This window comes from Centruroides vittatus, unplaced genomic scaffold, assembly GCF_030686945.1.
Source record: "Centruroides vittatus isolate TY-2023 unplaced genomic scaffold, ASM3068694v2 contig_8, whole genome shotgun sequence".
NCBI lineage: Eukaryota > Metazoa > Arthropoda > Arachnida > Scorpiones > Buthidae > Centruroides > Centruroides vittatus.
Window position 1 is genome coordinate 239,467 of NW_027122517.1, and position 26,336 is coordinate 265,802.

At 39.6% G+C, this 26,336-nt stretch overlaps 1 protein-coding gene across 1 annotated transcript in view; it reads right to left on the bottom strand.

Annotated features, from left to right (window-relative positions):
• Positions 1-26,336, bottom strand: part of LOC136981990 (fat-like cadherin-related tumor suppressor homolog) — a 461,240-nt gene that overhangs the window by 4,133 nt on the left and 430,771 nt on the right. Inside the window, 3 exon segments of the mRNA XM_067278416.1 lie at positions 8,676-8,714; positions 12,031-12,141; positions 23,453-24,522. Of these exon segments, the coding sequence (XP_067134517.1) occupies positions 8,676-8,714; positions 12,031-12,141; positions 23,453-24,522 (1,220 nt within the window).

The following is a 26,336-nucleotide window of genomic DNA, read 5'->3' on the forward strand; positions in this document are numbered from 1 at the left end:
AAGAAGGGGAAGTCGGTTAAATCGGAAGTCGGGACGGAAAGGAAATAATTTGTAAGGAGAAAGCCCGAGCCGAGGAAAACCGCGCGAGGATTCCTTCGCGTATTTTCGGGCCGCCATTTCTTTCGAGCTGGCGAGAGCGACGATACTTTCGAATTTTTTAGAGCTGCTCTTAAAATTTCACGTTTCGTCCTATCGCCCATTACGGGCTCCGGACCCGCTCCACCGACGGAAACACCGGCCAATCGTTTTAGGTTTTTGTAATTTTTCAAAACACGTTTGTAACGTACTGTACCTCGGCCGAGATACACTCGTTCCAAACACAAAGCCTAATTGCGCCAACAGTAAACGGCAGTCCGGGTAAAACCAGGCAGCATTCGGAGCAGAGAACCGTTGCAAACACTCGCGGTCGTTTCTACCGGGTTCTTTTAAAATCGAACGAACGGTCCTTTCCGACGTACCGTACCCCTTCCGCCGAGAATCGTTTAATTCCTGGGAGCAGTTTTCACTTTTGTCTTCGTCCGTAAATCTACGCGCATTGCGGGCGACTCGAGGCTTTCCTTTTCTAACGCCAGCTGCCCTCGCTTTAGAAAAAATGCCGCGGTCTCCGCTCAAGAGTATTTGAAACCGATGTAACCTTTTCGGAAGCAAGGGCGCGATTTAAATTTTTCATAAATGTCGCGGGCGCAACAATACGCGATGATATCATATATGTTTATCGTTAAAGTTATTTTGAATTTTTTTAAATTCTTAATTATACTTCCTTAAGATTTTTGTCAGTTTTAATTTTGATTCTTTTTGATTTTATGGGTTATAGGTTAAAATAATAATAAAAACTTGTAATAACAATGTTATTGAACGACATTTATTACAAAATACTTGAAAAATTATTATTTGTTAACGAGAAGGTCGAGACTGTATTTCTTGACATAACTTTATTATATATAGTGATATATAATAAATAATAATATTATATACAGAGTTATTTAATACGTCAATAAATAATTACTTGAAAATTTCATTTAATAAATAAGTAGTAAGCATATTCAAGAAAATTGTGCTTAAAAGCTGGATCGTGAAATTGATTGGAAATAAAATAAAAAAATTATTTTAATTTATCGGGGTTGGCCGCTCCTGCCGTACGGCTTAAGTATTCGCGGGTGTAGCGAATTAGCCGACCGTCGAACTTTAGCTCTACGAACGACGTCTTCCGAATAGAATCTGGACGGAAAAAATACCGCACGGCAAAAAAGAGCGGTTCGAACGATCTTACGCTTACTTGTAGAAAAATTTCGAGTCTGACCGTAAGTCGTTCCTTCCTAAACATTAAGTACGACGGGAAACCGAAATTTCCCGTCACCGTCCACAGTTTTCGAGAAATATCCTTTTAAAGTTTTTCTGTCCAACAAGGTTACTCTCCACCCCGGAAGGAGCGATACGCGTTATTCCATTCGTTTGTATTTTAAAGTAACAAAACTCGCCGCTTGGGTGTCGAGGGGCGCCGCGCACCGTAAGCGCTCCGGCGGATTAGACTCCGAATTAGGCCTACTTTAATATTGCAAAACCAAACGCCCGAAACTCTTTTACAGAATAATAATAATAGACAGAAGCTAGAAATGCCGACGAACGACGGTCGACTCGGAACACTAAGGGTGCCACTATGCAGACGCGAATTCGGTAGCGAGCTATACTGTATAGTTCTCGCGAAGGAAAACCATGCGCGAGCAAAAAGCGAGAAATATCGCTGGCGAGAGCGAATTTCTGGTTCTCTCACATATCTGACAGGGTTTGATATTTAAGCTATCGAGTCTCGCCTTTTCTCGCTCTTTCGCGTCTGCATAGTCGCACCCCGAGACAACTGGCAGCTAATTACGCAACGATTTCGTAGCCGTAGTTCTGTTTTTTACCACGAGATGTCGCTATTTCGCGACGTCGAGAAGCTAGAGCCAAGTACAATTCTAATTTAAGGTCGGTTGTGACGTCGGCGAATCACTCGACGGAACGCAATCTGCGTAAATACACCGTGGTTGGAAAGTGAGTAGGGGCGTGGTGTTTTGTCGTCATTTTGTTTTATCATTGTCCAATTAAAAAAAAATATAAGTGAAACAGAAGGCACCGAGTTAATTTATTACAAACAAAATTTGCTACTGTTCGTTTATTGAACTACAAACTTGTCTTTTGTCTAATATTCATTGTTTATATTGTAGCTTTAAAACATGACTATTGTTCAATGTTTTTATCAAAATATTTAAAATTATACAGTTTATTATAAAAGTTATTCTACAAAATATGTAAACTTTTCGTCTCAAGATTTTCCAGCTGAATTTTCAATCCCTTACTCGAAATTTTTGTTTTCTTTTGTATTATATAGAAAAGTAAAAAATATGTATATGTAAAATAATTTAGTAACTGTCCATTTGTTTTACTTTGAGTTTCAAAGTTATTTTTATGCTATCAATTAACATTATTACAAATCCAAAAATTTTATTATTTTTTCATACTAACGCTATCAAACAGAATAGAATCGGTAAAGTCTTTTGAACTGGTAGTTTAAATACATCGACAAATTATAATCGTCCGTAAAGTATTGGCCATTTAGCAGAGGGAACAAAAGAAGCGCCGACTTTGTCAATCGGACCCACCTGTGGTCGGACGATAGGCCGCTTGCCATATAAAAACTACTAAACGTAAACGTAAGCTCCACTCTCGTCGGATAACAGCGGACCTAAGTGTAAGCTGTTCACGAAAGAACGGTTTGCGATTGGTCGGAAGTTTCCGCCCAAAAAACCTTAAATTGCGGAGCAAACGGGAGAGGAGGGAGAGAAGGACGAGAGACTGGTACACGATAGTCTCGGGCAGTCGAGAAGCCCGTTGAGCATAGAGAGAGAGTTCTCTGGTAAACATCTCGGGGACGGGTTAGTGGGAAGACTGGACCGACCGTGCAGTCGAGCCAACTCCGGGAGCCGACTGAGGCCTCTCCAGAGTTTAATAGTTCCCGGAAGCCAATCCAATACGCGAGACACTTTGTTGTCCCGTATATATTACGTTGTCGAACTTGTACATTCTACGCATTTTGTTTTGTAAATAAACTGTAAATATTCTCCGAATCGAATGTGGAGGTGTACTTTCCATCGAACCCGGATCGACTATATCGAGTCGCGATACACACGGTGGACCAACCCGAAGAGACGGAGTTAGGGAAAAACCTTGACGAGGTCTTCGCTTCATCACTAAAATATTAGTGAACTTTAGCCTCATTTAAGATCTGCGATGATTTATTTGAATGTTAGCTACGAAAAAAAAAAAAAAATTAATTCGTAAGAAAGATGTTTTCTTTACGAAATAGATTTATTGAAAATAATACATTTGCAACATTTTTATATAGCCTACACATTGGCAAAGAAGATGGGAAGAGTCAAGAACGGGCAGAGAACTATTTGAATATCTACCGGATATAAACCAAAGAGTTACGAATAGTTACTTTATTATACACCATAAAAATACAAGATTTCTGACAGGACACGGAGATTTTGCAGACTACCACAGAAGATTTAATCGTGGGAGTGACGGTCTTTGCGAAAACTGCGGAACCGAGGAAACCCCAACACACATAGGGAAGACCGGGGCAACTTCGGCATACGGGGCAAGTTCGTCAATCGCATTTTTTTAAAAAACAAAATAAAAGGAGACTCTCTTTAGAGGTTAGGCAGTTGAGTTTTATTGGTGGCTTGTTGAGTGGGGTGTTTGTATTTTTCTCCAACAAGCGCAGTTGAATTAACAAGTAAATTGTCATTTTTATTCAATTTCATGTAATATTTTGCTTCCATTTCCATGGAATTGGCATGTTTTGTTATAATTCCATAATAACGAAAGTCGCTTTTCCTGTTAGAAGGATAAAACATTAACTTATTTACGTGACCAGATCATTGCTTAGTACCCTATTCTCGGGGTTCCACTTAATGTTTCTAAATCGTTACTATTGGGGCATCTTCGGCAGCGTTGCCTATCTTAAACAATTTGCTGTTAAGCATATTTCATTTCTACTGTTTATTTGAGTTCACTAATTCATTTTACTTTATATTGCTTTTAACTTGCATTATAATGTTTTCATTTATTATCTGTTTCATTTTTTTCGTAATTAATTTTTTTTTACATTTTCTTTACTTAAATATGCCTTTGATCTTGTATTTCGTTGTTATAATATTAAATACGTCTTTGGAAGAGTATTTCTTTGTTTTAATAGTGAATTCCAACGTATACATTGTTAATAACACAAATTTATATACCTCCCTGTGTTGCTCCATTACTGTTGCCGAAGTTGCCCCTGGTATGAAGGCAACTTCGGCAATCGCTATCTCTTTATAAAGTTGTTATTATTATAATTATTTTTATTTCCAAACTGATTTTAACCAGTTCTATGGTAAGGTTACATTCTGGTAGACAATAAACAATGCTTTTATTTCAGTTTACAGCAGTATTTATTACACAAAATAGAACTTATTCTTAACATGCCGAAGTTGCCCCGGTCTCCCCTACTAATGGACTGTATCAGATATGAATTACCAAGACATAATCTAATGCTGATATGCAATAAAGAAGGATATCAATGGCCAGTACGAAAACGAATCTTGATCAATAATGAGCATATCTACCATCATTTTAATGAATTTATTAAAATAAGCTATAAAAATAGAATATAGAAAAAAAATATATTCGCATAAGTAAATAACAGTTAGGTAATTTATGCTGGGAAACCTCTATAATCGAAATTATCTCGATAAAAACTAGCTCTTCCTAAGGGATGAATACGGTCTGTGAATGTTTCTTTAAAAAACAATAATCTCTAAAAAATTGTAAAATTTCTTAAAAATAAACGAGTTTCTAAAATTAACTCTTTTCTATCCGACTTCGAAAGAGCTAAGAACTGAGATGGACACCGTTAGCTCTTTCGAAGTCGGATAGAAAAGAGTTAATTTTAGAAACTCGTTTATTTTTAAGAAATTTTACAATTTTTTAGAGATTATTGTTTTTTAAATATACAATAACCGATCCCATTGCTTGATATTTGTGAATGTTTCTGTTGTAGCAGTTAGGGTAGTACAAATTGGTAACGGGTGTTTAATGTTCGCATTCAATGCCGAGTTTGGGACATTCCATTTCACTTCCATCCTCTTTATAAGTTAATTCTCGGTGCTTTCCTCGGGATTGCCGAACTCTATATATAAAATAGGTCCAAAAGTTCGGTGAAATACATAATATCTGCAACGGGACTTTCGCCTCTCTACCGTAACACATAGGTGATTTCTACACTAATTCAAATTGCCTAGGATACTTTCCGCAAATGTACATAACTAAATCATTTGAACGACATAAATGCCAAATTGTTCACCTCTTCGACATCAACAGTACGAGACGGTGCTAATATATTTCGTAGCAGACTTTAGACTATAGTGATATACTCTGCACTGCTCACTTAAGTAAATTAAATCATCAAAACCACCCGCACCACGTAGGTGCCTTATCTAACATATTCCTATCAACTATTGGAATAGTTTGTGAAATAAACTTTCGTAGTCGACCATAGATTATAGCGATACACCCTCCACTGTATTATAAAGCAATTAATATTATTATTGCTTCTATAACCATAATAACCGATAACTAATATATAATGGAATACATGTAAGAACTCAACCAGTGCGTTCTAAGAATACGTGCCGAAACAAGAAATGGTTTCGTACGAAACACTAACTGCAAACACATTTACAAGATTAACAACGAAGGGAAAATACCAATAAAACTCCACGATAGAATACAACGTCAGCAGCAAGATATAACGCAACAACTAGGAGGAATAATCACAAAATACTACGATAGCGCACAACGATAAAGACGGGAAACCCCTATTCTCACCAAAGTAAGTATCGGGAACGTGCGACAGAATATGTCAATGGGAACGACAGAATAGTACGATGAGAAAGGATAGAATGCAACGAAACGGAGGACAGAAAAACAGCGATAAAACACAACGGGGAGAAAGAAGAAATGAACACTAATACCATAGAACAACGCAATAAGACATAAGAATCCTCCTAATGCCGAAGTGAGTATTGTGCACAAAGTGTTAGGGGAGTTCGTAGGAGCTTAGACAAAGAAAAGACAAACTGTCACTACTCAATAACTTAACAAACATTCTAACACGAGTGAACTTTCGAACTCATCAACATTATCGGATACAAAAAAATTATAAATTAGATAACAATGTCGGGATAATAATATAGCGGCTACGTCCGCATGTATGTATTTAAACCCTTGCAAAGCAAGATGCGAAGCAAGGTCGTGAATAAAGTTGGAGTACCAACCTCCTGACGAACTGTCAGGAAGGATGGACTGCTCCATTTAAGAAGCAGCCTACACATTGTTATTGAATGTTTTCTTTTTGTAAGTGCATTTCTGAATCGAGCGTAGTCACGATCCCATGTGCCAGAGGCGCACGAGTACAATTTATAAATTCCATGATTTTTTAGACAGTTAACGTTAGTTGGATCGAGAACCTTCAATCCTTCTTATTTGCAGTTGGTTCTCAATTCCTCTGTGGCTTTCCATTCGTAGAAATCTGTCAAATACATAATATTTTTATTTACTACCGAATGAACTGTTAATATTCACGAAAACAATTATTTTACGATACGACATTTTTAAAATTTCAGAACAGAGTTTGTTTTTTTGAATTCCAGCTTCTCTGTTTCGCAGGCAAATCCACATATTTCTCCAAATGTTCTCGTAATCGAAGGGAAGTAGAAAATCCTTCAGAACGTGAAGTCTCGCGACAGAATTTTGACTTTTCCTCCACCAAGACTCGTTTATGTACTAATCTTACAAGCTTGTTATTTCTTTTAAGGCGTAGTGATTTATCAAGTATAACAATAACAAGTATTTTCTGATATATCATCCGACGCAATATTCTCCGTAACGATTTCTTAGCAACGTAGCAGCATCGCTTCAAAACCAATTATCGACGATAAAGTATGGTTTCAAAGCTGAAATATCGACAAAAGAAAATTCCAACAGTACGGGGTACGAGCTACCCGAACGCCACGACCCTAGCGGCATCTCGTGGTAAAAACTAGAACTACGATTACGGAATCGTTCTGTAATTAGCCGCCGGTCTAAAGCCTGGTACTCACATGCGGCAACGGACGACGGAAACTGTCGACGGAACGGCAAAATGACGTCACTTTTGCCGTCAAAGCCGACGGAATACGAAGTTGAAAATTTTCAACTTTTGCCGTCGCGGAAAGCGGAACGGCAAAAATTAGACCAATAGGAAGGCCGTTTAGCAATGTCGTCATAAAGATCACGTGGGACGATAGCATTCGAACTATGGCGGTCAGCAAGCTAAAAAGCTTTATTTGTACACTAATACGCTAATATATTTCATTTATACGCTATATCCCTATCCAATTTAAATATTAATGTCAAATAGACGTAACTTACTGCGTAAAGTATTGGGAATGGCGTAATCGAAATTCGGTGACGAAAGCTAACTTTCGACGATTTAGAATATTTTTCCTATCCAAATTTAAAAAGTTTAATTGATATAACAAAGCAATCCCGGTAGAAGCCATTTTCCACTACTGGCACGTGGCCTTCCTACTGTAGTAGCTTGTTTATATTTACGGCTGGCAGATGGCGCGTTTCAATTGTAGGGTAATTTCCGCATGTGAGTACACGCGATACGGAACGACGACGGAACGGCGACCGCTTCCATCGACGGTTTCCGCATGTGAGTACCAGGCTTTAGGAATCGCTCGCGAAAGTCCAACGGTATATACCAAGAAATCTTCACGCCAGTACGCTAATACCTGTACGAAGAACTCTCGGGGCGATGCGTACGTCTTTAGCGGTTTCAAAAAAGAAACCGCTGAACCGTCGTGCGGAGGTGAAAATTGCAAGAATTTACGTGCGCGGTTTTTGCATATTTTGCAGAAAACGATTTTCGATTTTGAATTTGTAGTCGACGGTGACGGACGATACGAGTTAGAGCCCGCGATCATTACGGCCTTTTTGACGGGTCTTTAAATTACGCGAAGACATACGCGAGTGCGCAGACTCGAACAACTCGAAATTGGCCGATAATAAAGTTTTATGGGCAGTACGATTCCCTTCAAACTCGATAGTTTGCAAATGGAATATGGCTAACAGTCGTAATAGTGAGCGGGGATGCACTCTAATTCGACTAATCGGAGACGGGCGGTATTTTTCGCCCGAGTATTAAATGGAGTCGCTAATACGATAAACGTGCGTACTCGTCACCGAAGAGTACCCGAATTAAGATATCCCGCCATCTAAGATTACCGGGAATGCGTACCGTACACGCGGTAAGAGATAACCGACGCTTCCTGAAATAGCTTATATAAAAAAAGTTTGGAGCCGCTACTAAGGAATATTAAACATTATTTTTCTGGTTATTTTACAGTCCAATTTTAAATAAAAAGAACCCGGTCCTTCCGGTATCGCGAAACGTATTAAAGGGCGTTAACAAAGGTATTGTTTGGTTCTATCCGAATCGCTAATAAAAATGCCCGAATCTCCGACCGGATAAAGAGACAGAGATGAAAAGGAGAAAAACAGAGACGGGCGGAAAGAAAAAGCTAAAGAATAAAAGAGGAGAGTACCTTCTTTGTTTTCTTTCTTCGCTCCGTGCCGTGGATTCGCTGTTCGATAAATAAACACGGTATTAGTAAACCAACGGTCACCAGTAATCGTTTTACGATTATCCATTTACACACAACAGTCACGTGCCGGCACAGTGCAGTGAATTTTCGCCCGTGGGAAATCGTTGACCTAGTTTTAAACCACCCGGTCCAGACTCGTCCGTCGCAGTGCCGTGCAGTGGCAGTGGCGTGACCGTACCGCGAAAGTACATTTGACGGGAACGATATTTTCACCGACGGTAAATTTTGTTGTCCGATGGACGACGAACATTTAATTGAAATCGCGCATCGACACCCTGTTCTATTTGATTTATCTCGTTCGAAATACATGGGCACTGGGTACGAAATGAATATTTTCTCTGTTTTGTTTATTAAATATGAATTGCATGTTGGGTTGGTCATCTCAATTTTTACTCCCATTCTGTTGATCTTTTTTGTCCGTGCGTGATGTACCCACTTGCGGCGCTTTTTGATTGCATTTCTTTTTCTTCTTCATCCAAACATACAGCTATCGTAGACAGTTCATCCTCGGAAAAGTCCGTAACCACTCGCCCACAGCACGGTCACGTCACTGTCGTGTGTTATACTCATCACTGCGCCGTGCTCGACTCACTGTCACCGAACGGTCACTGTTGTGTGTAAATGGACCCTAATACTAAACGACTTGGATCTTACCGTAACCGCGCCTCCCCTCTCGACTCGTTCGATCGGGAAGAATTTCTCCGCGCTGCACTTTAAGAAACGAAAAGCCGCCGGTTTTCTCCACAAATCGTTTCTAAATTTAAATTTGCAATAAAACATTTCGGCGGCGGCCAAGTTCCCCACTTTACTTTTGGTTTTCGTAGGCCGGAAGTGGCTCCCTCCCTTGGAAAACTTTAGTTTACAACTTTTCGTCCAAAATTTTTCTCGGAAGAAAAGTCATCCCGGAAAATACTGTGGACGTCCCGATTAATCGGAACGAGTTTTGTGCCCAAATAATTTTTTTCTATCCCCACGCTCCGTTGCGTAATCGCCTGCAAATAAAACGTTAAACACCGAATCCTACCAACAAACGACTAGTTTATTTTACCGCCTATGGAGAAAATTTTTCTCGGCGGGTGGACAGCATTATTTTACTTATTTTGAACAGTCGGGTGGCGATTCGGGTAATAGGCGTTTCACTCTCTCTCTCCACGCCTAGTATTATTCGCTCGTTATCAATACACGTAAGTTAAATACACGGATGGACGGTGGCGCCGTTCCTCCGGTAGAAAGCGTCCTCTCCGCCATAGTACATTTGCGTATAATCGGCCGTATTTATTATTTCCGTCGGACCCGGTAGTCACCGGACGGTATTTTTCCGCGGCGGGATATATCTAAATCCGCGGGGGAAAGCGCCACCGTTCGTACTTAGGCGGAAGTTCGGCAGTCCAGAGGAGCGGTCGCGGGCGTTACGCACTTTTACAAAAAAAAAAGTCGCTCCGTTCGTTCTTTACGCGGGGAAAATCGGCGTCGGTTAACGCCCGCCAAGGGGTGATAAATCCCCGGTCCGGGAAAAAATTTTAGGGTGCGAGAATCGCCGTAGGGAAATTTTTCCACTCCGCTACCTCTGCCGGGTCGGAAAGCCTGGAACGACAAAGATTGGAGGCAGGGGATTTAAAGGCGTTTAACCGACTTCCTCTCCCCGTCGACTTACGAAAGAAACTTTTTACAACGGGAGTTCCGCCCGACCGTCCGGAAACGACCGCATCGGAAAGGAAAAGTAGAGAAAGACCGGTGGTGGCCGTCGGATAAAAGTCGCGTGGTCCGTTTCCTCGCGCCAGTACCGGGCTTTTCCCGTCTTTTCCGGGGAGGCGTCCGAAAATGCCAAGCCGACCGCTCCGGGGACGGAGACGGGTTTACAAATTCGACTAAAGGACTACTTAAGACAGTGGTTTCCAACCTGTGGGGCGCGCCCCCTAGGGGGGGCGCCAAGCTGTTGCAAGGGGGCATGCTGCTCAACCATCGCATTAAATTTTTATAATGTTGTATTAATTATATATTCTTTTTTTGTATTTTTGTAAGATTTGTTTTTATTACATTTAAAATTATTATTTCTTATAATAAATAATTATTTTTTTTATATATATTTTTACATAATATTGTATATTATTTTGTAGCCCATTAAATAAATTATAATATCAGTTGAGTATTTATGAAATTAGATTGTTAGAAAAATTAGGGGGCACAACAATTTTTTTTGTTTAAAGGGGGGCGCAGGTACAAAAAGGTTGGAAACCACTGACTTAAGACGTTTACGCGCTGCCGGAGACCGGAAATCTGCGCGTGAAAATTCGTCCTTCAGAAAATACGTTTCCACCCGGCGGACGAAGGAAAATCCGTTAACCGGACCGGAAAGCCACCCGATTTTTAACCTCGACTCCGTTGCAATTGGGCGAAATTTCGGCTCTCAACCTTTCGCAAAATAACATTCTCCGGTGGCTCGAAAAATCTTTAGGGTCGTAGGGTTGAAGAACTTTTATTTTTTCTTCCGGTCGAAGTACGAACGAATTTCGGAAGGAATGTGAAGCGTAGAAAGTCGCCCCTCTCCGCTCCCGTCTTTCAATAAATATTCCCAATCTTTCGAGGAAATCGACTTTTACGGCTAAACAAAGACCTCATGAAGCAAACTCTTGCCCTGCCCCGCCTATTGGCATTACAGGGTTCAAAGAGACTATGCCTTAATCATAGGCTTTGGTCTCGTACCGTAAGGTAGTCTTGGACTCTTTTAGCTGGGCCACCGGGTACTTCTTTCGGGCTACCATCCGTTCCCTTAGGCCCAACGCTCTAACTCTGGCATAACTTTTGTGTGTATATATGCAGCTTATGCTGCATTTTAGCTTGCTCTGTCGTGTATTAGCACAGATTATAAGTCGTTAAGACGTACAGACACGAGGGGCGCTCTCCCTACGGAAAAGGCACCCCGCCCAGCGTGGTTGCTGGGCACTAGAGATCGAGTAGATCTGTTACTTTAACCATCAATTCCTTTAGTCTCTTTAGGTTCCCTAGGCGCGACTTTTCTCTCCGGACCGTCGCACGATCCACGTCCCGAACGCTTCGTTCGCCTTTAACGTTTTTCGTAATTAACTACTCCGCACGGGGAATGCCACGATGTTCGAAACGAGTGTCGAATAACAATTAACCGCGGTTTCGTTATAATAATAGGAGTTGCGGATCGGTTAGCTCCTTTCCACGTCCCGACACTTTCCACGGAAAGGAGCCAAGACGAATAATCGCGTAGGTAAATTCTCGCGATTCCGAAAATTACACCAAGAACATTTTAAACCGGAAACCTTACCTGGTAAGTCGTCGGCGGCCGACGACACGCCCAGACTGGATGGACCGCGGGAAGGCACGGCGGGTGTAGGATGCAACGCCGAAAGAACTTTGCATTTTGGCTTGACTAAATCTGAAAATACAAAAATCGTCTTTCATTTGCCCCGCCACCGATTAATAAAATAAAATGCCGATAAAGTTTACGCCGAGTAAAAATCGGGTTGGACACACGAAAGCGCTTTCGTACTTACGAAAAGGCTATCGGCCCGAACCACCGTCCACCATCCACATCGTAGGAATCCGCCGACTTTTGGCCGATATAGACACTAGGGACGCTTTTACCCCCTTCCGAAATTGTCTAACCCGGTGAATTGCGCGAATGCTACGTGCGACGAAGACGTTCTTTCTCTTACGGAAAGAACGTCTTCGTCGGCCGGACGAAAAACTTTTCCTTTATTAACACCCGCATCGTCACTTCCCAGCGTTAGCGGTTCCACCGAGACGAATTAGACCTAGGTGCGGCCCGAGTTAAGCGTTAGCCAGCACTTCTCCCGTAGCTTTGTCCATAAAAAAAGGTTTTTACACGAAAAGTCTTATATTCTATTTGACGGCAACTTAAAGCTTCTTTCCTCCCTTTGCCGTCGAGATATTGGCCAAACTGCAATCTGTAATCCGTCGTCTTCGGTTTACTTCTTAAAGTTTGGCCCCAGAACGTCCGTAATAACATAACCCGATAGAGCAAAACTCGCGACAGCTGCTCCCGGATTAAACGTAGCGAAGAGAGTTTTAGTACTACCCCGGGGGGGGGGGAGAATGCGAAAGACCGAAACTGCGACGGTCACGATTTCGGCATCCTCGACACATCTAAGAGCCAGTGTTTCTACTCGAGCGAAACTTGACGTACGGTACGAGTGATGCCGACCAGATTGCACGTGGTATCCGTTTTGTCGCTATCACCCCTATCACTACTTAGACTGCGTTGGCGACGATAAAACCGCACGCTTTTATCGTCAAACGTTCGTCCTAGGGTTTCTCAAATCCTAGTTGTCTCAGTCCCGGTTGTCGTTTTAACCCGGGAAATCCGCAAATTTCTCAAAAGTTCACTTTTTTCTTATTTTATGTTAAGGTGAAGAAATTTTGCAAACAAAGTATAATTAACTCACGAACTGTCAGAATACATTTGTATTTATTAATTTTAAACCTACTGATTAGTTTTTTAATTTTTCCTCGTTATAGCATGTCACAAATGGTCAATAATCAATACGTAGCTTATTTGTGGCGGGACTGGGAAAATTCTTCACTTGTCAGAACCCGTAATATATGGAATAATTGCGCTTACGCTGTCTTAATCTTTAACCGTGCCCAGTAGATTCGATAACTGCGTAACGCCGGGTTGTGTAAGTTGGGCGAAAATAGAAACGAGTCTGCGAGTAAGAAGTTTTTCTTCTTAAACCTAATTATTGAAGTCGAACGAACTACCGAATTATCGGGCTATAAGCTCGATGCCGCTATTAAAGCAGACAAATCGAGACTGCTAGAGAGCGAAAGAAGTACTACAGTCTCGAAAACGAACTAGAAATCTTCCAGGCTACGGGTGAAAAAAACACATAACATCCGTCTTCTCTTAAATGCATTAAACACGATTCCACTCGTATCGATTGAATGGAAAAGAACATTCTCGATAGCGGAACTTTTCATTACTAAAATAAGAATCAGATCGAGTGATCGGAGTATCGACCACTTTGGCTTTTTAAAATCTTATAAACATTTACAATAATATTTTGTATTAACACGTTTTATTTAAATCACGAAAATTACCTTCAAAGCTCATTTTTTTAACATTTTCAACTCAATTCGAAGCATTTTTGTTGTTGTATACAGTTTCCAGCAAACGTTAATAAATTTTTTCTATTTATGAAAATTTCTACGTAATTGAAAGGTAATTTTTAATATATATCTTACACAGCATCATTAATATGATTTTGGAGGTTGCAAACGTATTAAATTACTTTAAAAAATGAAAAATAATTATATCATTTGATTTCAAGATATTTTGTATATCCTAAAAATAATTAGGCCTAATTATATCCCGGGAAACAGTTCGCTTTTGTCCCGGAATCCCGGACAAGCAAAAGACCGGAAAATGAGAAACCCTGGATCGCGCTATTCCTTATCGTCCATCTTCCCTCTTAGTCCTTCGTCTTTCGAAAGTTAGCCTAGATTCGACATTTGTCATTACCGTAACGATATTGGCCAATCGACGCCAACTTCCCACAACTCTCCGAACAAAACGGAGGAACCGCTAATCTCTAGTATCGAAGAAAGTGGCCTTACGAAACTTAATAAATAGTCGGAAGTATCCGAGACCGGTGTCGGATTAAACAGGCGGCCCGACCGGACACCGAATGTTGGGAGACAAAATTAAGATCGGGACTACAGCCTTAAGAGCCTCCGCTCCTTCCAAAAGTAATTAGATGACATTCCAAGCTTCTTTCGCTTCCAGAAGATGTAAATATCGAAAGAACGTAAAGTAATTTATCATCTACCGACAGAAATGTCTGTTACAGTCACCTGCCATATTTACGTTTTTAAGTTTTAGTTTATAGGCCTACTCTGTAAAAGTCGCTAGAAAGTTCCCATTTTCTTTCGGTCTTTCTCTTTTGTCTCGCTGGTTTATTTATTAAAATTACGTAGGGAATATTTTAGTCAATACCGCACCGAAAGACTCGAAAATGCTTCGACACGAGCCGAAGAACGGGGCCAATATTTGCAGAAATAACTGTGATTCGGAAGAGGAAATACTTTACGATACCGAAGACACCATCGTTGCTTTGGACGAGAAAACAAGTTTAGAACAAAGACATTCACTATCATTTCAGACACGATATCGACATCTCTCAAAGAAAGATTCGAGCAAATCTTACGAACAAAATAAGGGCTGTTGTTTTAAATTTAACCAAAATAGGCGATTTAAAGAAATTAAGAAAATACGGTACGGATTTGCATTCAATTCTTAACGATGAAAATACTAACGTCATCGACGGAAACGAACTCTCGGAAGAAATTAAATCTGTAAACAGTTTACTCCCCGAGAACACGAATTAGCCCTTAGATACTACAATTTTTAAAACCGAGCAAGTTGCAGAACAGTTCCAAATACGTAAACGGCATCGAGAATTCGGCCGACTTCCCCGTAATTCGGCAAACTAAAAGTTATCGAAAGACATTCGCCACCGACAATGGCCAGTGCGAGATTAAATTCTTTCGCTGTTTTTACTTATTGAAAATGCCGCTGCTCAGAAAACAGACATCGACGAAAGAATAAACGTTTTGGCAAATTTGAAATCAATAAAATATATCTAAATTATAACTGATTAGATTAAAATCAATAATTTTTATGTCGTCGTCTGTCTGATTCAATGAAAATAAAAATATTGAGGTCATGAAATTTCTAATACTGTAATTTGGAAACGTACTTATTTGACTGCAATTTTCAAATTGCCGACGTATCTGGGATTTTATAGATTGTGGGAATCTATTGCCGTCACATCTGTCCGTATCTCCTTCCTTAATCTCGAGAACGGGGTTATATAGACGAATATCGAGACCGAGTAAGGAAAGCTTAGGGGCCGGAGGCCCGATTACCTACATACGATTTTCCGATCTGAACACGAAGTTATTGCGATTTTTTTTATTGTTAAAAAATGATTAAAAATTGCAGCCCGGCATTGTGATGATATCACAATAAGTAATTGTTAGTACTTACGATTAGAAAGTACAGTACAGGTATCCCTCGTATGAAACGATAATGTTATACGAGGTTACGTTCCGAAAAAAGTGCCGTCTTATGTGAATCCGTGCTGTATGAAACAAAGAACTAATGCAAAACATACGATTAAATTCCGAAAGTGCGCAAAAGTACAGAATGTCCCGAATCGAACTTGACATTTCCAACCTTCCGTGACTTTTTTTTTTTTTTTTAACTCTTTCCGCCCTGTGGGCACTAAGAGGGCCTCTTTTAGTAGGCCCATTATGGGTTCGGCCAGGCCCACAATGGGGCGACCGGGTGGTGAGGGACGGGGCCCGACATATCCGAACGGACCACCCCCCGAAAAATTCCTGGGGATTATTCGACCCGTTCGGATTCGATCCCGGGTCCCCCAGAGCGGTAGGCTGCCACCTTTACCGCTCGGCCATCCGGCCGTCTTCCGTGACTTTCTGATGAATAGCTTTTTGCTATCCGTCAGAAAGTCACGAAAGTTTGGGAATTCCTTGACGAGATGATGGAGTTTTTCTAGAGCAAAAAAGTTAGTTCCAAAAACCACCACTAGAAGGTGTATTATAGCTTTATACTATTGGTTCCCAACTTCTTTCATTCTCGGCGCCCTTGCTAAATTCGATTTTCCCAAGGCGCCCTACGTAAAATTCTAACAAGTACAATTTGCAAAATAGCGAAATAGCCAACATCTTTTTAATGGAAGAGTTAAGACGTCAAATAAAAAATAAATAAAACATGTATTTAAGGTAACAAAAAGATGTAATTGAAAAATTCAATTAATTATAATTAATGGGATGGATGAGCCTGTTGATCACCGCATATTTCCTGAAACCTTGGAATCAAATCGGACACAACCACCCTCATTTCCTTCTCCATATTGATTTTCGTGCAATGCTTAGTTTTTATCACAGCGACAAACTCAGCTCGGCACAACTAGTAAGTCGCAAAGGGAATTAAGATTCTCTGAGCTTTACCACTCCGAAGGAATATTCATCTTTTACCGATATCCAAAATTCAGTTAATTCCATGCAGCTCAATTTTGTTTTCAACGTATTGTCGCGAGACAACTCAATAAGATTCTCTTCTTCTGCAGCAGTAAATTCAGATGGAGCACTGGCATTAAACCGAACTCGAATCCATGCACCTTTATCGATATTATCATTTTGAAAATATTTCTCAAACCAGGTGATAAGCTGTGATAAAAGGTTCTCAAAAATAGATTTCATACCTCGAGAGAAATCAACTCCATTGGAAATCAAATAGTGTTGCAACAAGGAGAAACATCCTTTCCTCCGACTTCATTTATTTTTCTTTTCCAGTTTTAATTTTCTTATCAAAGCTGATATTTTCTCAATCGAGTTTAAAAGGAGAGTGTTGCTTCTCTGCAGGGAGAGATTCGGAGCATTCAGCTTTTTAAAAATATCATATAAGTATGCTAGTTTTACCAAAAAATTTTCAATCACAAAATTTTCGGTATACTCGTGGTCTTCCTCTTTAAGAAAAATATAAATTTCCTGCAATTCAAACGTACGAGACAAAACATTACCTCGAGAGAGCCATGGCTCTCTAGTGGTAATGTTTTGTACTTTCTCGAACTGCTGTAGTACAACAAAGACGTGCTCAGATCCCACATCCTCGCATAGTTTTTTGAAAAATGTTGCCTTCAACGGCCGTTTTTATAAAGTTTAATACATGTACTACATATTCTGGTTCGATGCGGGACTCAGATATTTTGATGCGAGTGTTTCCCTGTGAATAACGTAATGGGTCCACAGTGCATCGGGGTCTTGGCCTTTGCTTCGAAAAAGTGCTTGCAATCCTCCATAACACCCGGACATAGGAGGAGCACTATCAGTAAAGATACCGATGCATTTGGTTCACTCCAAATTACTTTCGGAAATAAAAATATCAAGGATCTCGAACGAGTCGTGAGCCTTAGCACCAGCAGTGATACTTTTACAGAAAAAAGTCTTCTACAATGTTATTATTATCTATAAACTGTACAGTACATAGCAAATCAAGCGAGCATCACTGTTATCATCTGGGTACGCATCCAGCTGAACCCAAATTTCTTAGCCTCTATTTTTTTCAATAACCGAACATTGGAGGTCCTTCGCTATGTGTTGTATTCTGCCACTGATAGTGTTATTGGAAAAGGCATTTTTGAAAGCTGCTACCCAGCAGACCCACCGATCATAATATTCACGATATCTACAGCAGCCGGTAGAATGAGTTTTTCTGCGATAGTATGAGGCTTTCTACATTTTGCGATTCTATGTGCCACCTTTATTACCGAGTTAATGATTCGAATCAGGTCTGCTAGATGTCGCATCTTATCACATCGAATTGAAGGTGGAAGTAAATTTATGAAAATTTTATATTTCGCGGCACCCCGGTGAGGAAGCCTCGGCGCACACTTTGGGGATTGCTGCTTTATACAGAACACAACGAGCTACTCAAGTTATCTGTCTAATGTAAACAAAACGTTCAAAATATGATGGCCAACAGTCTGCTATCATCTGAAAGCGTAAAACAGTATGTTTAACTGCTGAATTCAGTGTATACCTTGGAATGTTACTTAAGGTCTGACAGCGATATTATGGGATCACGGTAGACCAACTTTTTGAGTTAGTCAAAAATCGCATGGATTCAAATCTGGATATCTTGTAGGCCTGTTTGCCACTATTTCAGCTTCAAAAGCGCCCTCTAGTAGTGGTTTGTGTGTTGGGGTCGGTTGTTTTTGCACCCGTGAAAACCTAACGACTCGTGTTCGATCAGGGTACAGCTACGTGTGGACGCGAGATTAAGGATGTCTTTTTGTTCCAGTCAGTTAGACAAGCAGGACCTGACTAGCGTCCAGTCCGACCGTTATAACCAACCAACTTGAAATTCTTTGCTAGAGATTAAACTAGAATTTCGCGATTAGAGATCTTTACACTCTAAGATCCTAACATTATGGAACTAACTTTTTGCTCTAGAAAAAAACTCCATCATCTCATTAAGGAATTCACAAGCTTTCATGACTATATGGTAAATAATTATTGCCGTAGCCAGCTTGACAATGTCAACTTTAATTTGAGACAACGTACGCTCAAACCTGTTTTTGTGCGGTGGATAGGAACTGCATAAAAGAAAACACACAAAAAAAAATCGCACAAAAACTTCACCAGTAGCCATAAAAAATAGTTTTCGCAACACAATTAAAAAGTAAATTTTTTATGCGGTGAATAGGAACTGCATAAAAAAGTCTCACGTAGAAAATACACTCAAACGTGTTCTTGTGCGGTCTTTTTTTGTGCGATTTTTTTATTTGCGGTAGCTCGTTTTTGTCCGATTCGATTCAGGAATTTTTAATTTTAATGTAATTAAACATAAAAACGATAGAAATGCGTTAATTTTGAAGCGAAAGTTTCAAAGTTTAATTTCCTTTGTCTCGCCTTTCTGCGAAATCTGACACCAATGAGTTATTGTGTTTACAGCTTTGATGACCTCGAGAACAGCTGGTGTCATTTTTTCCGGGACATTGTCATAGAAGTCTCAGGAGGAGAAAAGTCTGAAGTACGGTGAATACTAGTTGGCAGGATATATAATAAAAAATTCACAAAAAAAGACCGCGCACACGAAATATCGCACAAAAACAGGTTTGAGTGTATATACAGTATTTTTCCGTAATAACAGAAATATTTTTATTATACTTGATTTCCAATCAATAATTAAGTAACAATCACAATTAAAAATAATGTATTACTATTATTATTTATTGAGAGACTATGGCCGTTGGCCTTCTAAAAGTATCTTTATAACAAACAACAAATTAAAATGAAAGGTTAATATTACTTAAACCGGGGCGTTCTTTTTACAAAGCATTGTCGTCTTCCGAGTTTTTATTTTATCGCGTTCAGAAATATCAGCAACGTTTTCATTTTTCTTATTTTTATCATAAAATTTTTATGGATGACAAAATAAAAATCCGTTAATCGAAATTTTGTTATAGCGGGTCGCGTTTGTTCAATCGAGGATCGAACGCTATTTTTTCCAAATATTTTTTGTTCGAATACCGAATTGTTCAATTATCGAAATACCGCCGTATTTCGTTCGTCATTTTTACGAATTACCTACCTACGTACGGTCAAAAAACGTTCACTAACACTTATCTAAAAAATGTTTAAATAAACTTTACTAAATACGAATACTGTATTAATCTATACAACCAACCACGGTGACGGTCTTCAAGCAGTTGGAGCAAACTGCTCCAGGCGCAGGAATCGCCAGGGCGCCAAGTTAGAAAAGGAAAAATAAAAACTCGTACAAACATCTGTAAAAAATTTTGGATTTAATAATTAATCAATTAACTATTAGATTTGAATCCGTTCGACAATTATGCACTCTTTTAAAGTGCTTATCACCCGCACATCTCGTCGCGTCATCCGATAAAAATATTCTGGAAGGATCAGAATTTTTACAATCGGCACATCCCCCCGACATTTCCATTAGTTTTGGACCTCGACTGCTTCGATTTAAAACGCATTTTTATAGTCGGGTAAAAGAAATTACTTCTACGAGCCGAGTTGCCGAACTACTTTTAATTCACACCGCAGCCTCGAGTAGCTTTCCCGACATTACCGCAGCATGCCTTATTTTTTACATTTTAGCGGCAACGACGGCGACGGCGGAACGAAGTTTTTCGACACTAAAATTAATCAAAACTTATTTACGAAGCAGCGTGTCGCAACACCGCCTTAGCTCTGGCTACTATATCAATTGAAAAAACACCTTGTCGACTCGATCCGGAAAAAGTGATCGACCGAATTTCAAACGAAAAGCGAGAAAACAACAATCTCGCAAGTTGTTTTACGTATCATTATGTATTTGTTACGAAACTAAACTCGCATACATTTTGTCAATACACTTCATGTAATATGTAGTAAACATTATTAGGTACTCGGCACCGAAAGAATTATATTGTTTTATTATTATATTTATATTTATTAAATTGAATATCTCATCGTTGAAATGCCCGGAATCTCAAATAAATTGTTATTAAGTAAGATTTTAAATAGAAATAATTGGATATATGTTTTTAAATTAAACGTTCAAAATAAATTTCGCGAGACCTCTTCCGAGTAACAAGGGGGCGCACCGATTCTATACTCAAGGGCGCTGAATATGTAGTTACGTCTCTGTCTTAAAGGCTAATGTCTGAAAGAAACCGGGGCGAGGAAGAAAAAAAATATGTACTATCAGTTTTCATTTAAGTAAACCCGACGAAAGGTTGAAAACAAATTGGAAATTTCAATATTAAAATCCACGGGCAAATTTAAGACGACACGCTTACTTACTTTACTAAATAAAAAAATCGAATAACAGAGTTGGCACTTACAAATTGTGAAATTTTGTACGGAGGATTTCCCTTATTCTCCAATCGTGTTGTACGAGGGATATATGTGCAAAAACCGTTAGGGATCAGGCACGAATTCTGCCCGGGATGCGATGTTATTTTGGTCCGAGCCTGTTAGAAACATACGAAAATATTTTTAAAAATCCTTCCGTGTCTTTTAATGGTAATTGCTGGATTAAAGCACAGAAATCATCTGGTGTTTTTCTCTCTAAACGAATGACTAATCCACTATCGACGTTTCAATATTTTCCCTGACAAAAGTAATAAATTCCTGTGTCGACGTCGAAGAATTAACATTTCACTCTTCGTGTCCATTTTTAAACCAGAGATGAGTCCGATCCGATAGCGCAGAAATCGACGGAATAACGCTAAGCCTAACGTAAATTGCGCATGCTGTAGAACGAAAACTAACGAACAGTGCGAACGCTTTGGCCACCAACGAATAAAACGAAAGACAAGCCGTTATCGAAGCCAGCCTTCATTTTGCCATTTTATTTTTTCGTGTGTATTTCTATTCCGGCATGTCGAGACGATGCCCGAAATCCTTCCGCAGTGCTTATTTGCAATGTGTCAATACTATGCAGAATGCTTAGTGACGTAAAGGTAAGGTAACCGTAAAAGTCAACTTCATCGAAGCACTTCTAAAATGGCAGTTAGGCATCCTCGATATAAGAAAAGCAACGCAGAAAGTAGAAATCACAATTACCGTCGTTCGCCCTTAATAACAATGATCAACACTAAACAGCGCGTGAAAAAAAGAACGAACAAAGCAATAATATATAATAACTATCAATAACAAATGCACACCACAATAATATCTAATGCAAATACTTAAGAGCGATACGGTGTAACTCCAATTATCCAGAATTAATTGGGACCGACAACCATCCGGATACGCAGACAAACCGAATTTCTCTTTAAACATTTTTGCAAAATAAAGTGTATTTTTGTACACACGGCTACTTTACGCTGTTTACTATTGATTGTAATACAATACACAGAAACAGTAAATTAATTTATTTGCTAGTTTTATGTAAGGTTCAAATTACTTTGTTGCTCTGATGATAAATACACAACGTCGACTTTTAGCTTTGCGACAACGATGGGGATAATTGCAGTTCCGATAACTGGAGTTTTACTATATCATATTATAAACAAAGAAATAAAAAAATAATAAAAGGTTCCACCTAGAAATGCTACTACATTCTGAGGTACGAAAAGATTGCAGTTTGACCTTGCCCTTGGACAGGCTTCATTCGGGTCGCCAAAACACACCGACTATCCCACCAGATAACGACACAATGTAAGATATTGTTAATTGTGTTTATATTTAAAAGGTTTCGCATTAGAAGTTCAAATAATTCTCTAACAAAAACCAGCAATTATTTATTGCGACATCGTCACAATGCACTTATGTTCGGTAGTGTCTTGCCCCCTACATCATACTTTTCCCATTTACAACGAAGTCACGCCAATCACGTATCTAACTCCGTCCGGAGAAAATTTTTGAATCGAAATAACGTGACTTCCAGCCCAAAGCTGAAGTTCATATATAGTTAATCAAACCTCTCGCCCCCAATGTTCCCTCTAAGCTGCGCGGCTGCGTCCTGCTCAAATTGTTGCCGCGCATGAAAATTTATGTACCGTGCATGCGAGCATGCACACTGATTTGAATTGTTGTTTACTTATTTCTCACTCTGTCCGCAACACGATTATTGCTATGTATATTTCGATTAAATACATTAAATCATTGACAAAAGATAATATTTTGTGCGGAAGTATGTTTTAAAATAAATTTTAATCTCTACTTTATAATTAATTATTTTCATTTTTATAGGAAAAAATAAGATTATATATATATGCTCAGCAAAAAATTTTTTGGCTCAGAAAAGTATATTTACCGCTCATCTAAAAAAAAAAAAAGAAATTAGAGGGAACATTGCTCAGCCCTAAACTTTCCATATCCGGTTTCGACTTTTGTCTAACACCGTTCTGGCGATTAAGAAAGAACAGACTGACACCGGACGGACGACGTGGGAATTTATGTCTAGAATTTTTCAAACTGCAGCCCAATTATAGTTTATCGTGATAAGAGGCGATTAGTCGGATATAACCCCAGTCTCGTTAGTACCGGCTTAGCTAATTGTACCATTTGACGTATTGGTCCCGTGATCTACATTAGCTGCGGAACCTACGTTACGCAGCTAATGTAGATCGTAATGAAATATCTGAAGGGCAAGATAAAGATAACGTTTGCCACGGACTTACCTATTTGGATTTTGTCTTCGAATACTTTATCGTTGAGGTTGCTGTTGTCGCGTTCCCAATTGTTTTTGCGCAGAGACTCGCTGTCGGAGGCCGAGTTAGAAGAGGGAAGAGGAGGCAGATTAGGGGCGATGCTGACGGGTAGAGTGCGGTTGACGTTGTGCTGTATGTCGCCGGCGTACCGGGGCACGTGATCGAGATCGTCGGCGGCACTGCCGTAACTACGGACTCTGTCGAAGTTGTTTAGAGTGGTCAAAGACTCCTGCGCGGTAGGAGTGTAAGACGAGGGACGGGGAGGAAGCGGAGGAGTGGCAAAGTTAGTCGTCACCTCTAAATTGGTAATTTTGTTATATCTCTGCAAGTTTTCTTTTTCTCCCACCGGATTCTTCAGTAAAAATTCGTTGTGTCCGGGGAGATCGACGTTCTGGTTATTGGGTCTTTGTCGGTACCTTTTGTATCTGTATCTCCAACAACAAACTAGCATCAAGGCCAATAGAAAAATAATAAATATAACTAGGGCTATGCCGACTATTTCTTCTATCGTCGTGTTCCAACTGGACGAAGTTACGGAAGTTACGTAAATGTGCTCCGTGCATAGCGATCCTGTCATGTTGGGCGGACACCGACAATGGAAGGCGCCGTGCACATTGACGCAAGTGGCTCCGGAAGCGCAGGGGTTATTTTGGCACTCGTCGACATCGTACTGGCACAACTCTCCGTGAAATCCAGGGCACTTGCAGATGGGATTGGCGGTGCCCTCCTCGCACACGCCGTTGTTGCGACAGGGATTGGGGTTGCAGTAACGCCCGTAGTCGCAGCGTTTGCCGCTCAGACCGGGAGGACAGTGGCATTGAAAGTTTCCGTTGAGGTTGCGGCAGGTTCCGCCATTGAGACAGGGATTGGAACCGCAGGGGTTAGTGTCGATCTCGCAGAACGTTCCATGAAACCTGGGCAGACACTGGCAGGTAAAGCTGTCTTCCCTGGGTTGACAGGTTCCTCCGTTTTGGCAGGGCTGGCTTCCGCAGACGCCGGGATCGAAAAGGGTTCGGCAATGAAATTCCACATTGACGAACCTGCAAAATAAATACGCGTGAGTTTAGTTGTAAGGTCTTTCGAACGGATAAGCGGGCGGTAATAATTATGGAGAAGGACTTTCGCCCACAGACGGGTCCTTCTTCCGGGGAAAGTACAGTACATGGTGATTCAAGTTACAAAAATTTTTTTAAATTAATAACTCGCAAACTGTTTATAGTAAGATGATGCGGTTTTCACAGAAATGCTTAGAAAGAAACGGAATTTTTTGTGTAATAAAAATTTTAGTACCAAAATAGTAACACTTCTTGTCATAGATGGCGCTTGATGAGATTACATAATTTGCGTAGTTGTTACTAGAGCTTACACTAAGAACATTTTAATTTTTTAATTCTTACTTTAATAAATTTACAAATGATTTCAGTTTTTTACAGCGCCATCTATGGCAACAGATGTAACTATTTTAGTACTAAAAATTTTATTACACAAAAAATCCTGTTTCTTTCCACAATTTCTGTGAAAACCGCATCATCTTACCGTAAATAGTTTGAGTTATTAATTTTTTAAAATTTCTGCGACTTTTGAATCACCATATACCAAAGGTGGGCAAGCAAGAGTTCAGTGGGAGCCGAAATGTAGGTTTTGTAAAATGCATGGGAGCCGCAGTTCTGTACTGTCTTGGAGGATAGTATGGTAAGGTGCGCGATTTTATTATATAATATAAATATACAGTAGAGCATCGATTATCCGACCCCCGATTAACCGACCGCGTTCTAGTCGGCAAATTCAAATGTCCGCTAGTGATGTGGCGCTACAATATTTGGTTATGTCTTGGCTACTTTAATATTATTTTTGTTAAATTTTTGCATGTTTTAGCTGGCAGCACTGGCTCGACCATAAAAGGGAGGCTAGTATTTAAACCAGGCCTAATACACTCACAGAGTAAAGTAATATATATATATCCAGAGTGGTAGCCGGCGCTAGTGTCGTGAAGCCGCCTTGAACAGGAAGTGGTGCCATATTCGGGGCAGAAGCGAAAGTTCTCTACTTTGAAATATTTGTGTAAATTCCCGTATAATTTAGATTCTACAATAAAATGGTTAAAAGCAGTTTTGCAATTATTTGCACTAACCGCAATACTAGAGGGTGTGGTCTTACTTTTTACCGGTAAGTGAATAATATATATATTTTTAATTACTATACGTGTACGATAGCCTATACATACCGTGTTCTGAAATTTTGTCTTACATTATTTTAAATTATGCTTTGTAGATTTCCTTTTAAGCCGACATTAAAAAGAAAATGGATTCTTGCCACAAAAAGAGAGCATTTTAGCAGCGATTCTTATTATTTATCATCAACTACACACAAGATCCTAAAAAAGAATGCGGTTCCCTCAATATTTGAATTTCCTGATCATCTGAAAAAGATAACGTTTCTGTAAAAATATTGACGTATATTCAAGCATTAACTATAATGTTACAAAGAAAAAAACATCGATTATAAACGATATGTCTTTGTCTATTGGACGTTAGAAAAATGAAAGCAGACGAGTCCTTATAAGAGGTAGGCCTAATGACAATGAACAAAATACTTGTAACATAGTTATTGGACCATCACGTCTGCTCTCCAAACACTGCCGTCGATGCTACAAATCCAAGTTAGTCTAGTAACCAGTCTAAGTAACTTCTGTTCTCTAAAATGTTTACTCATTTATCAAACCTTATTATTTTTTTTTTATCAAAGTGTTAGTGGACCACACTTACACTATAACTGAATCTCCAAGAAAAATAAAAAACAATTGCTTCAACAAGTGGAAAGAAATATAGCACTTCGGAGAAAATTAAAAACATTA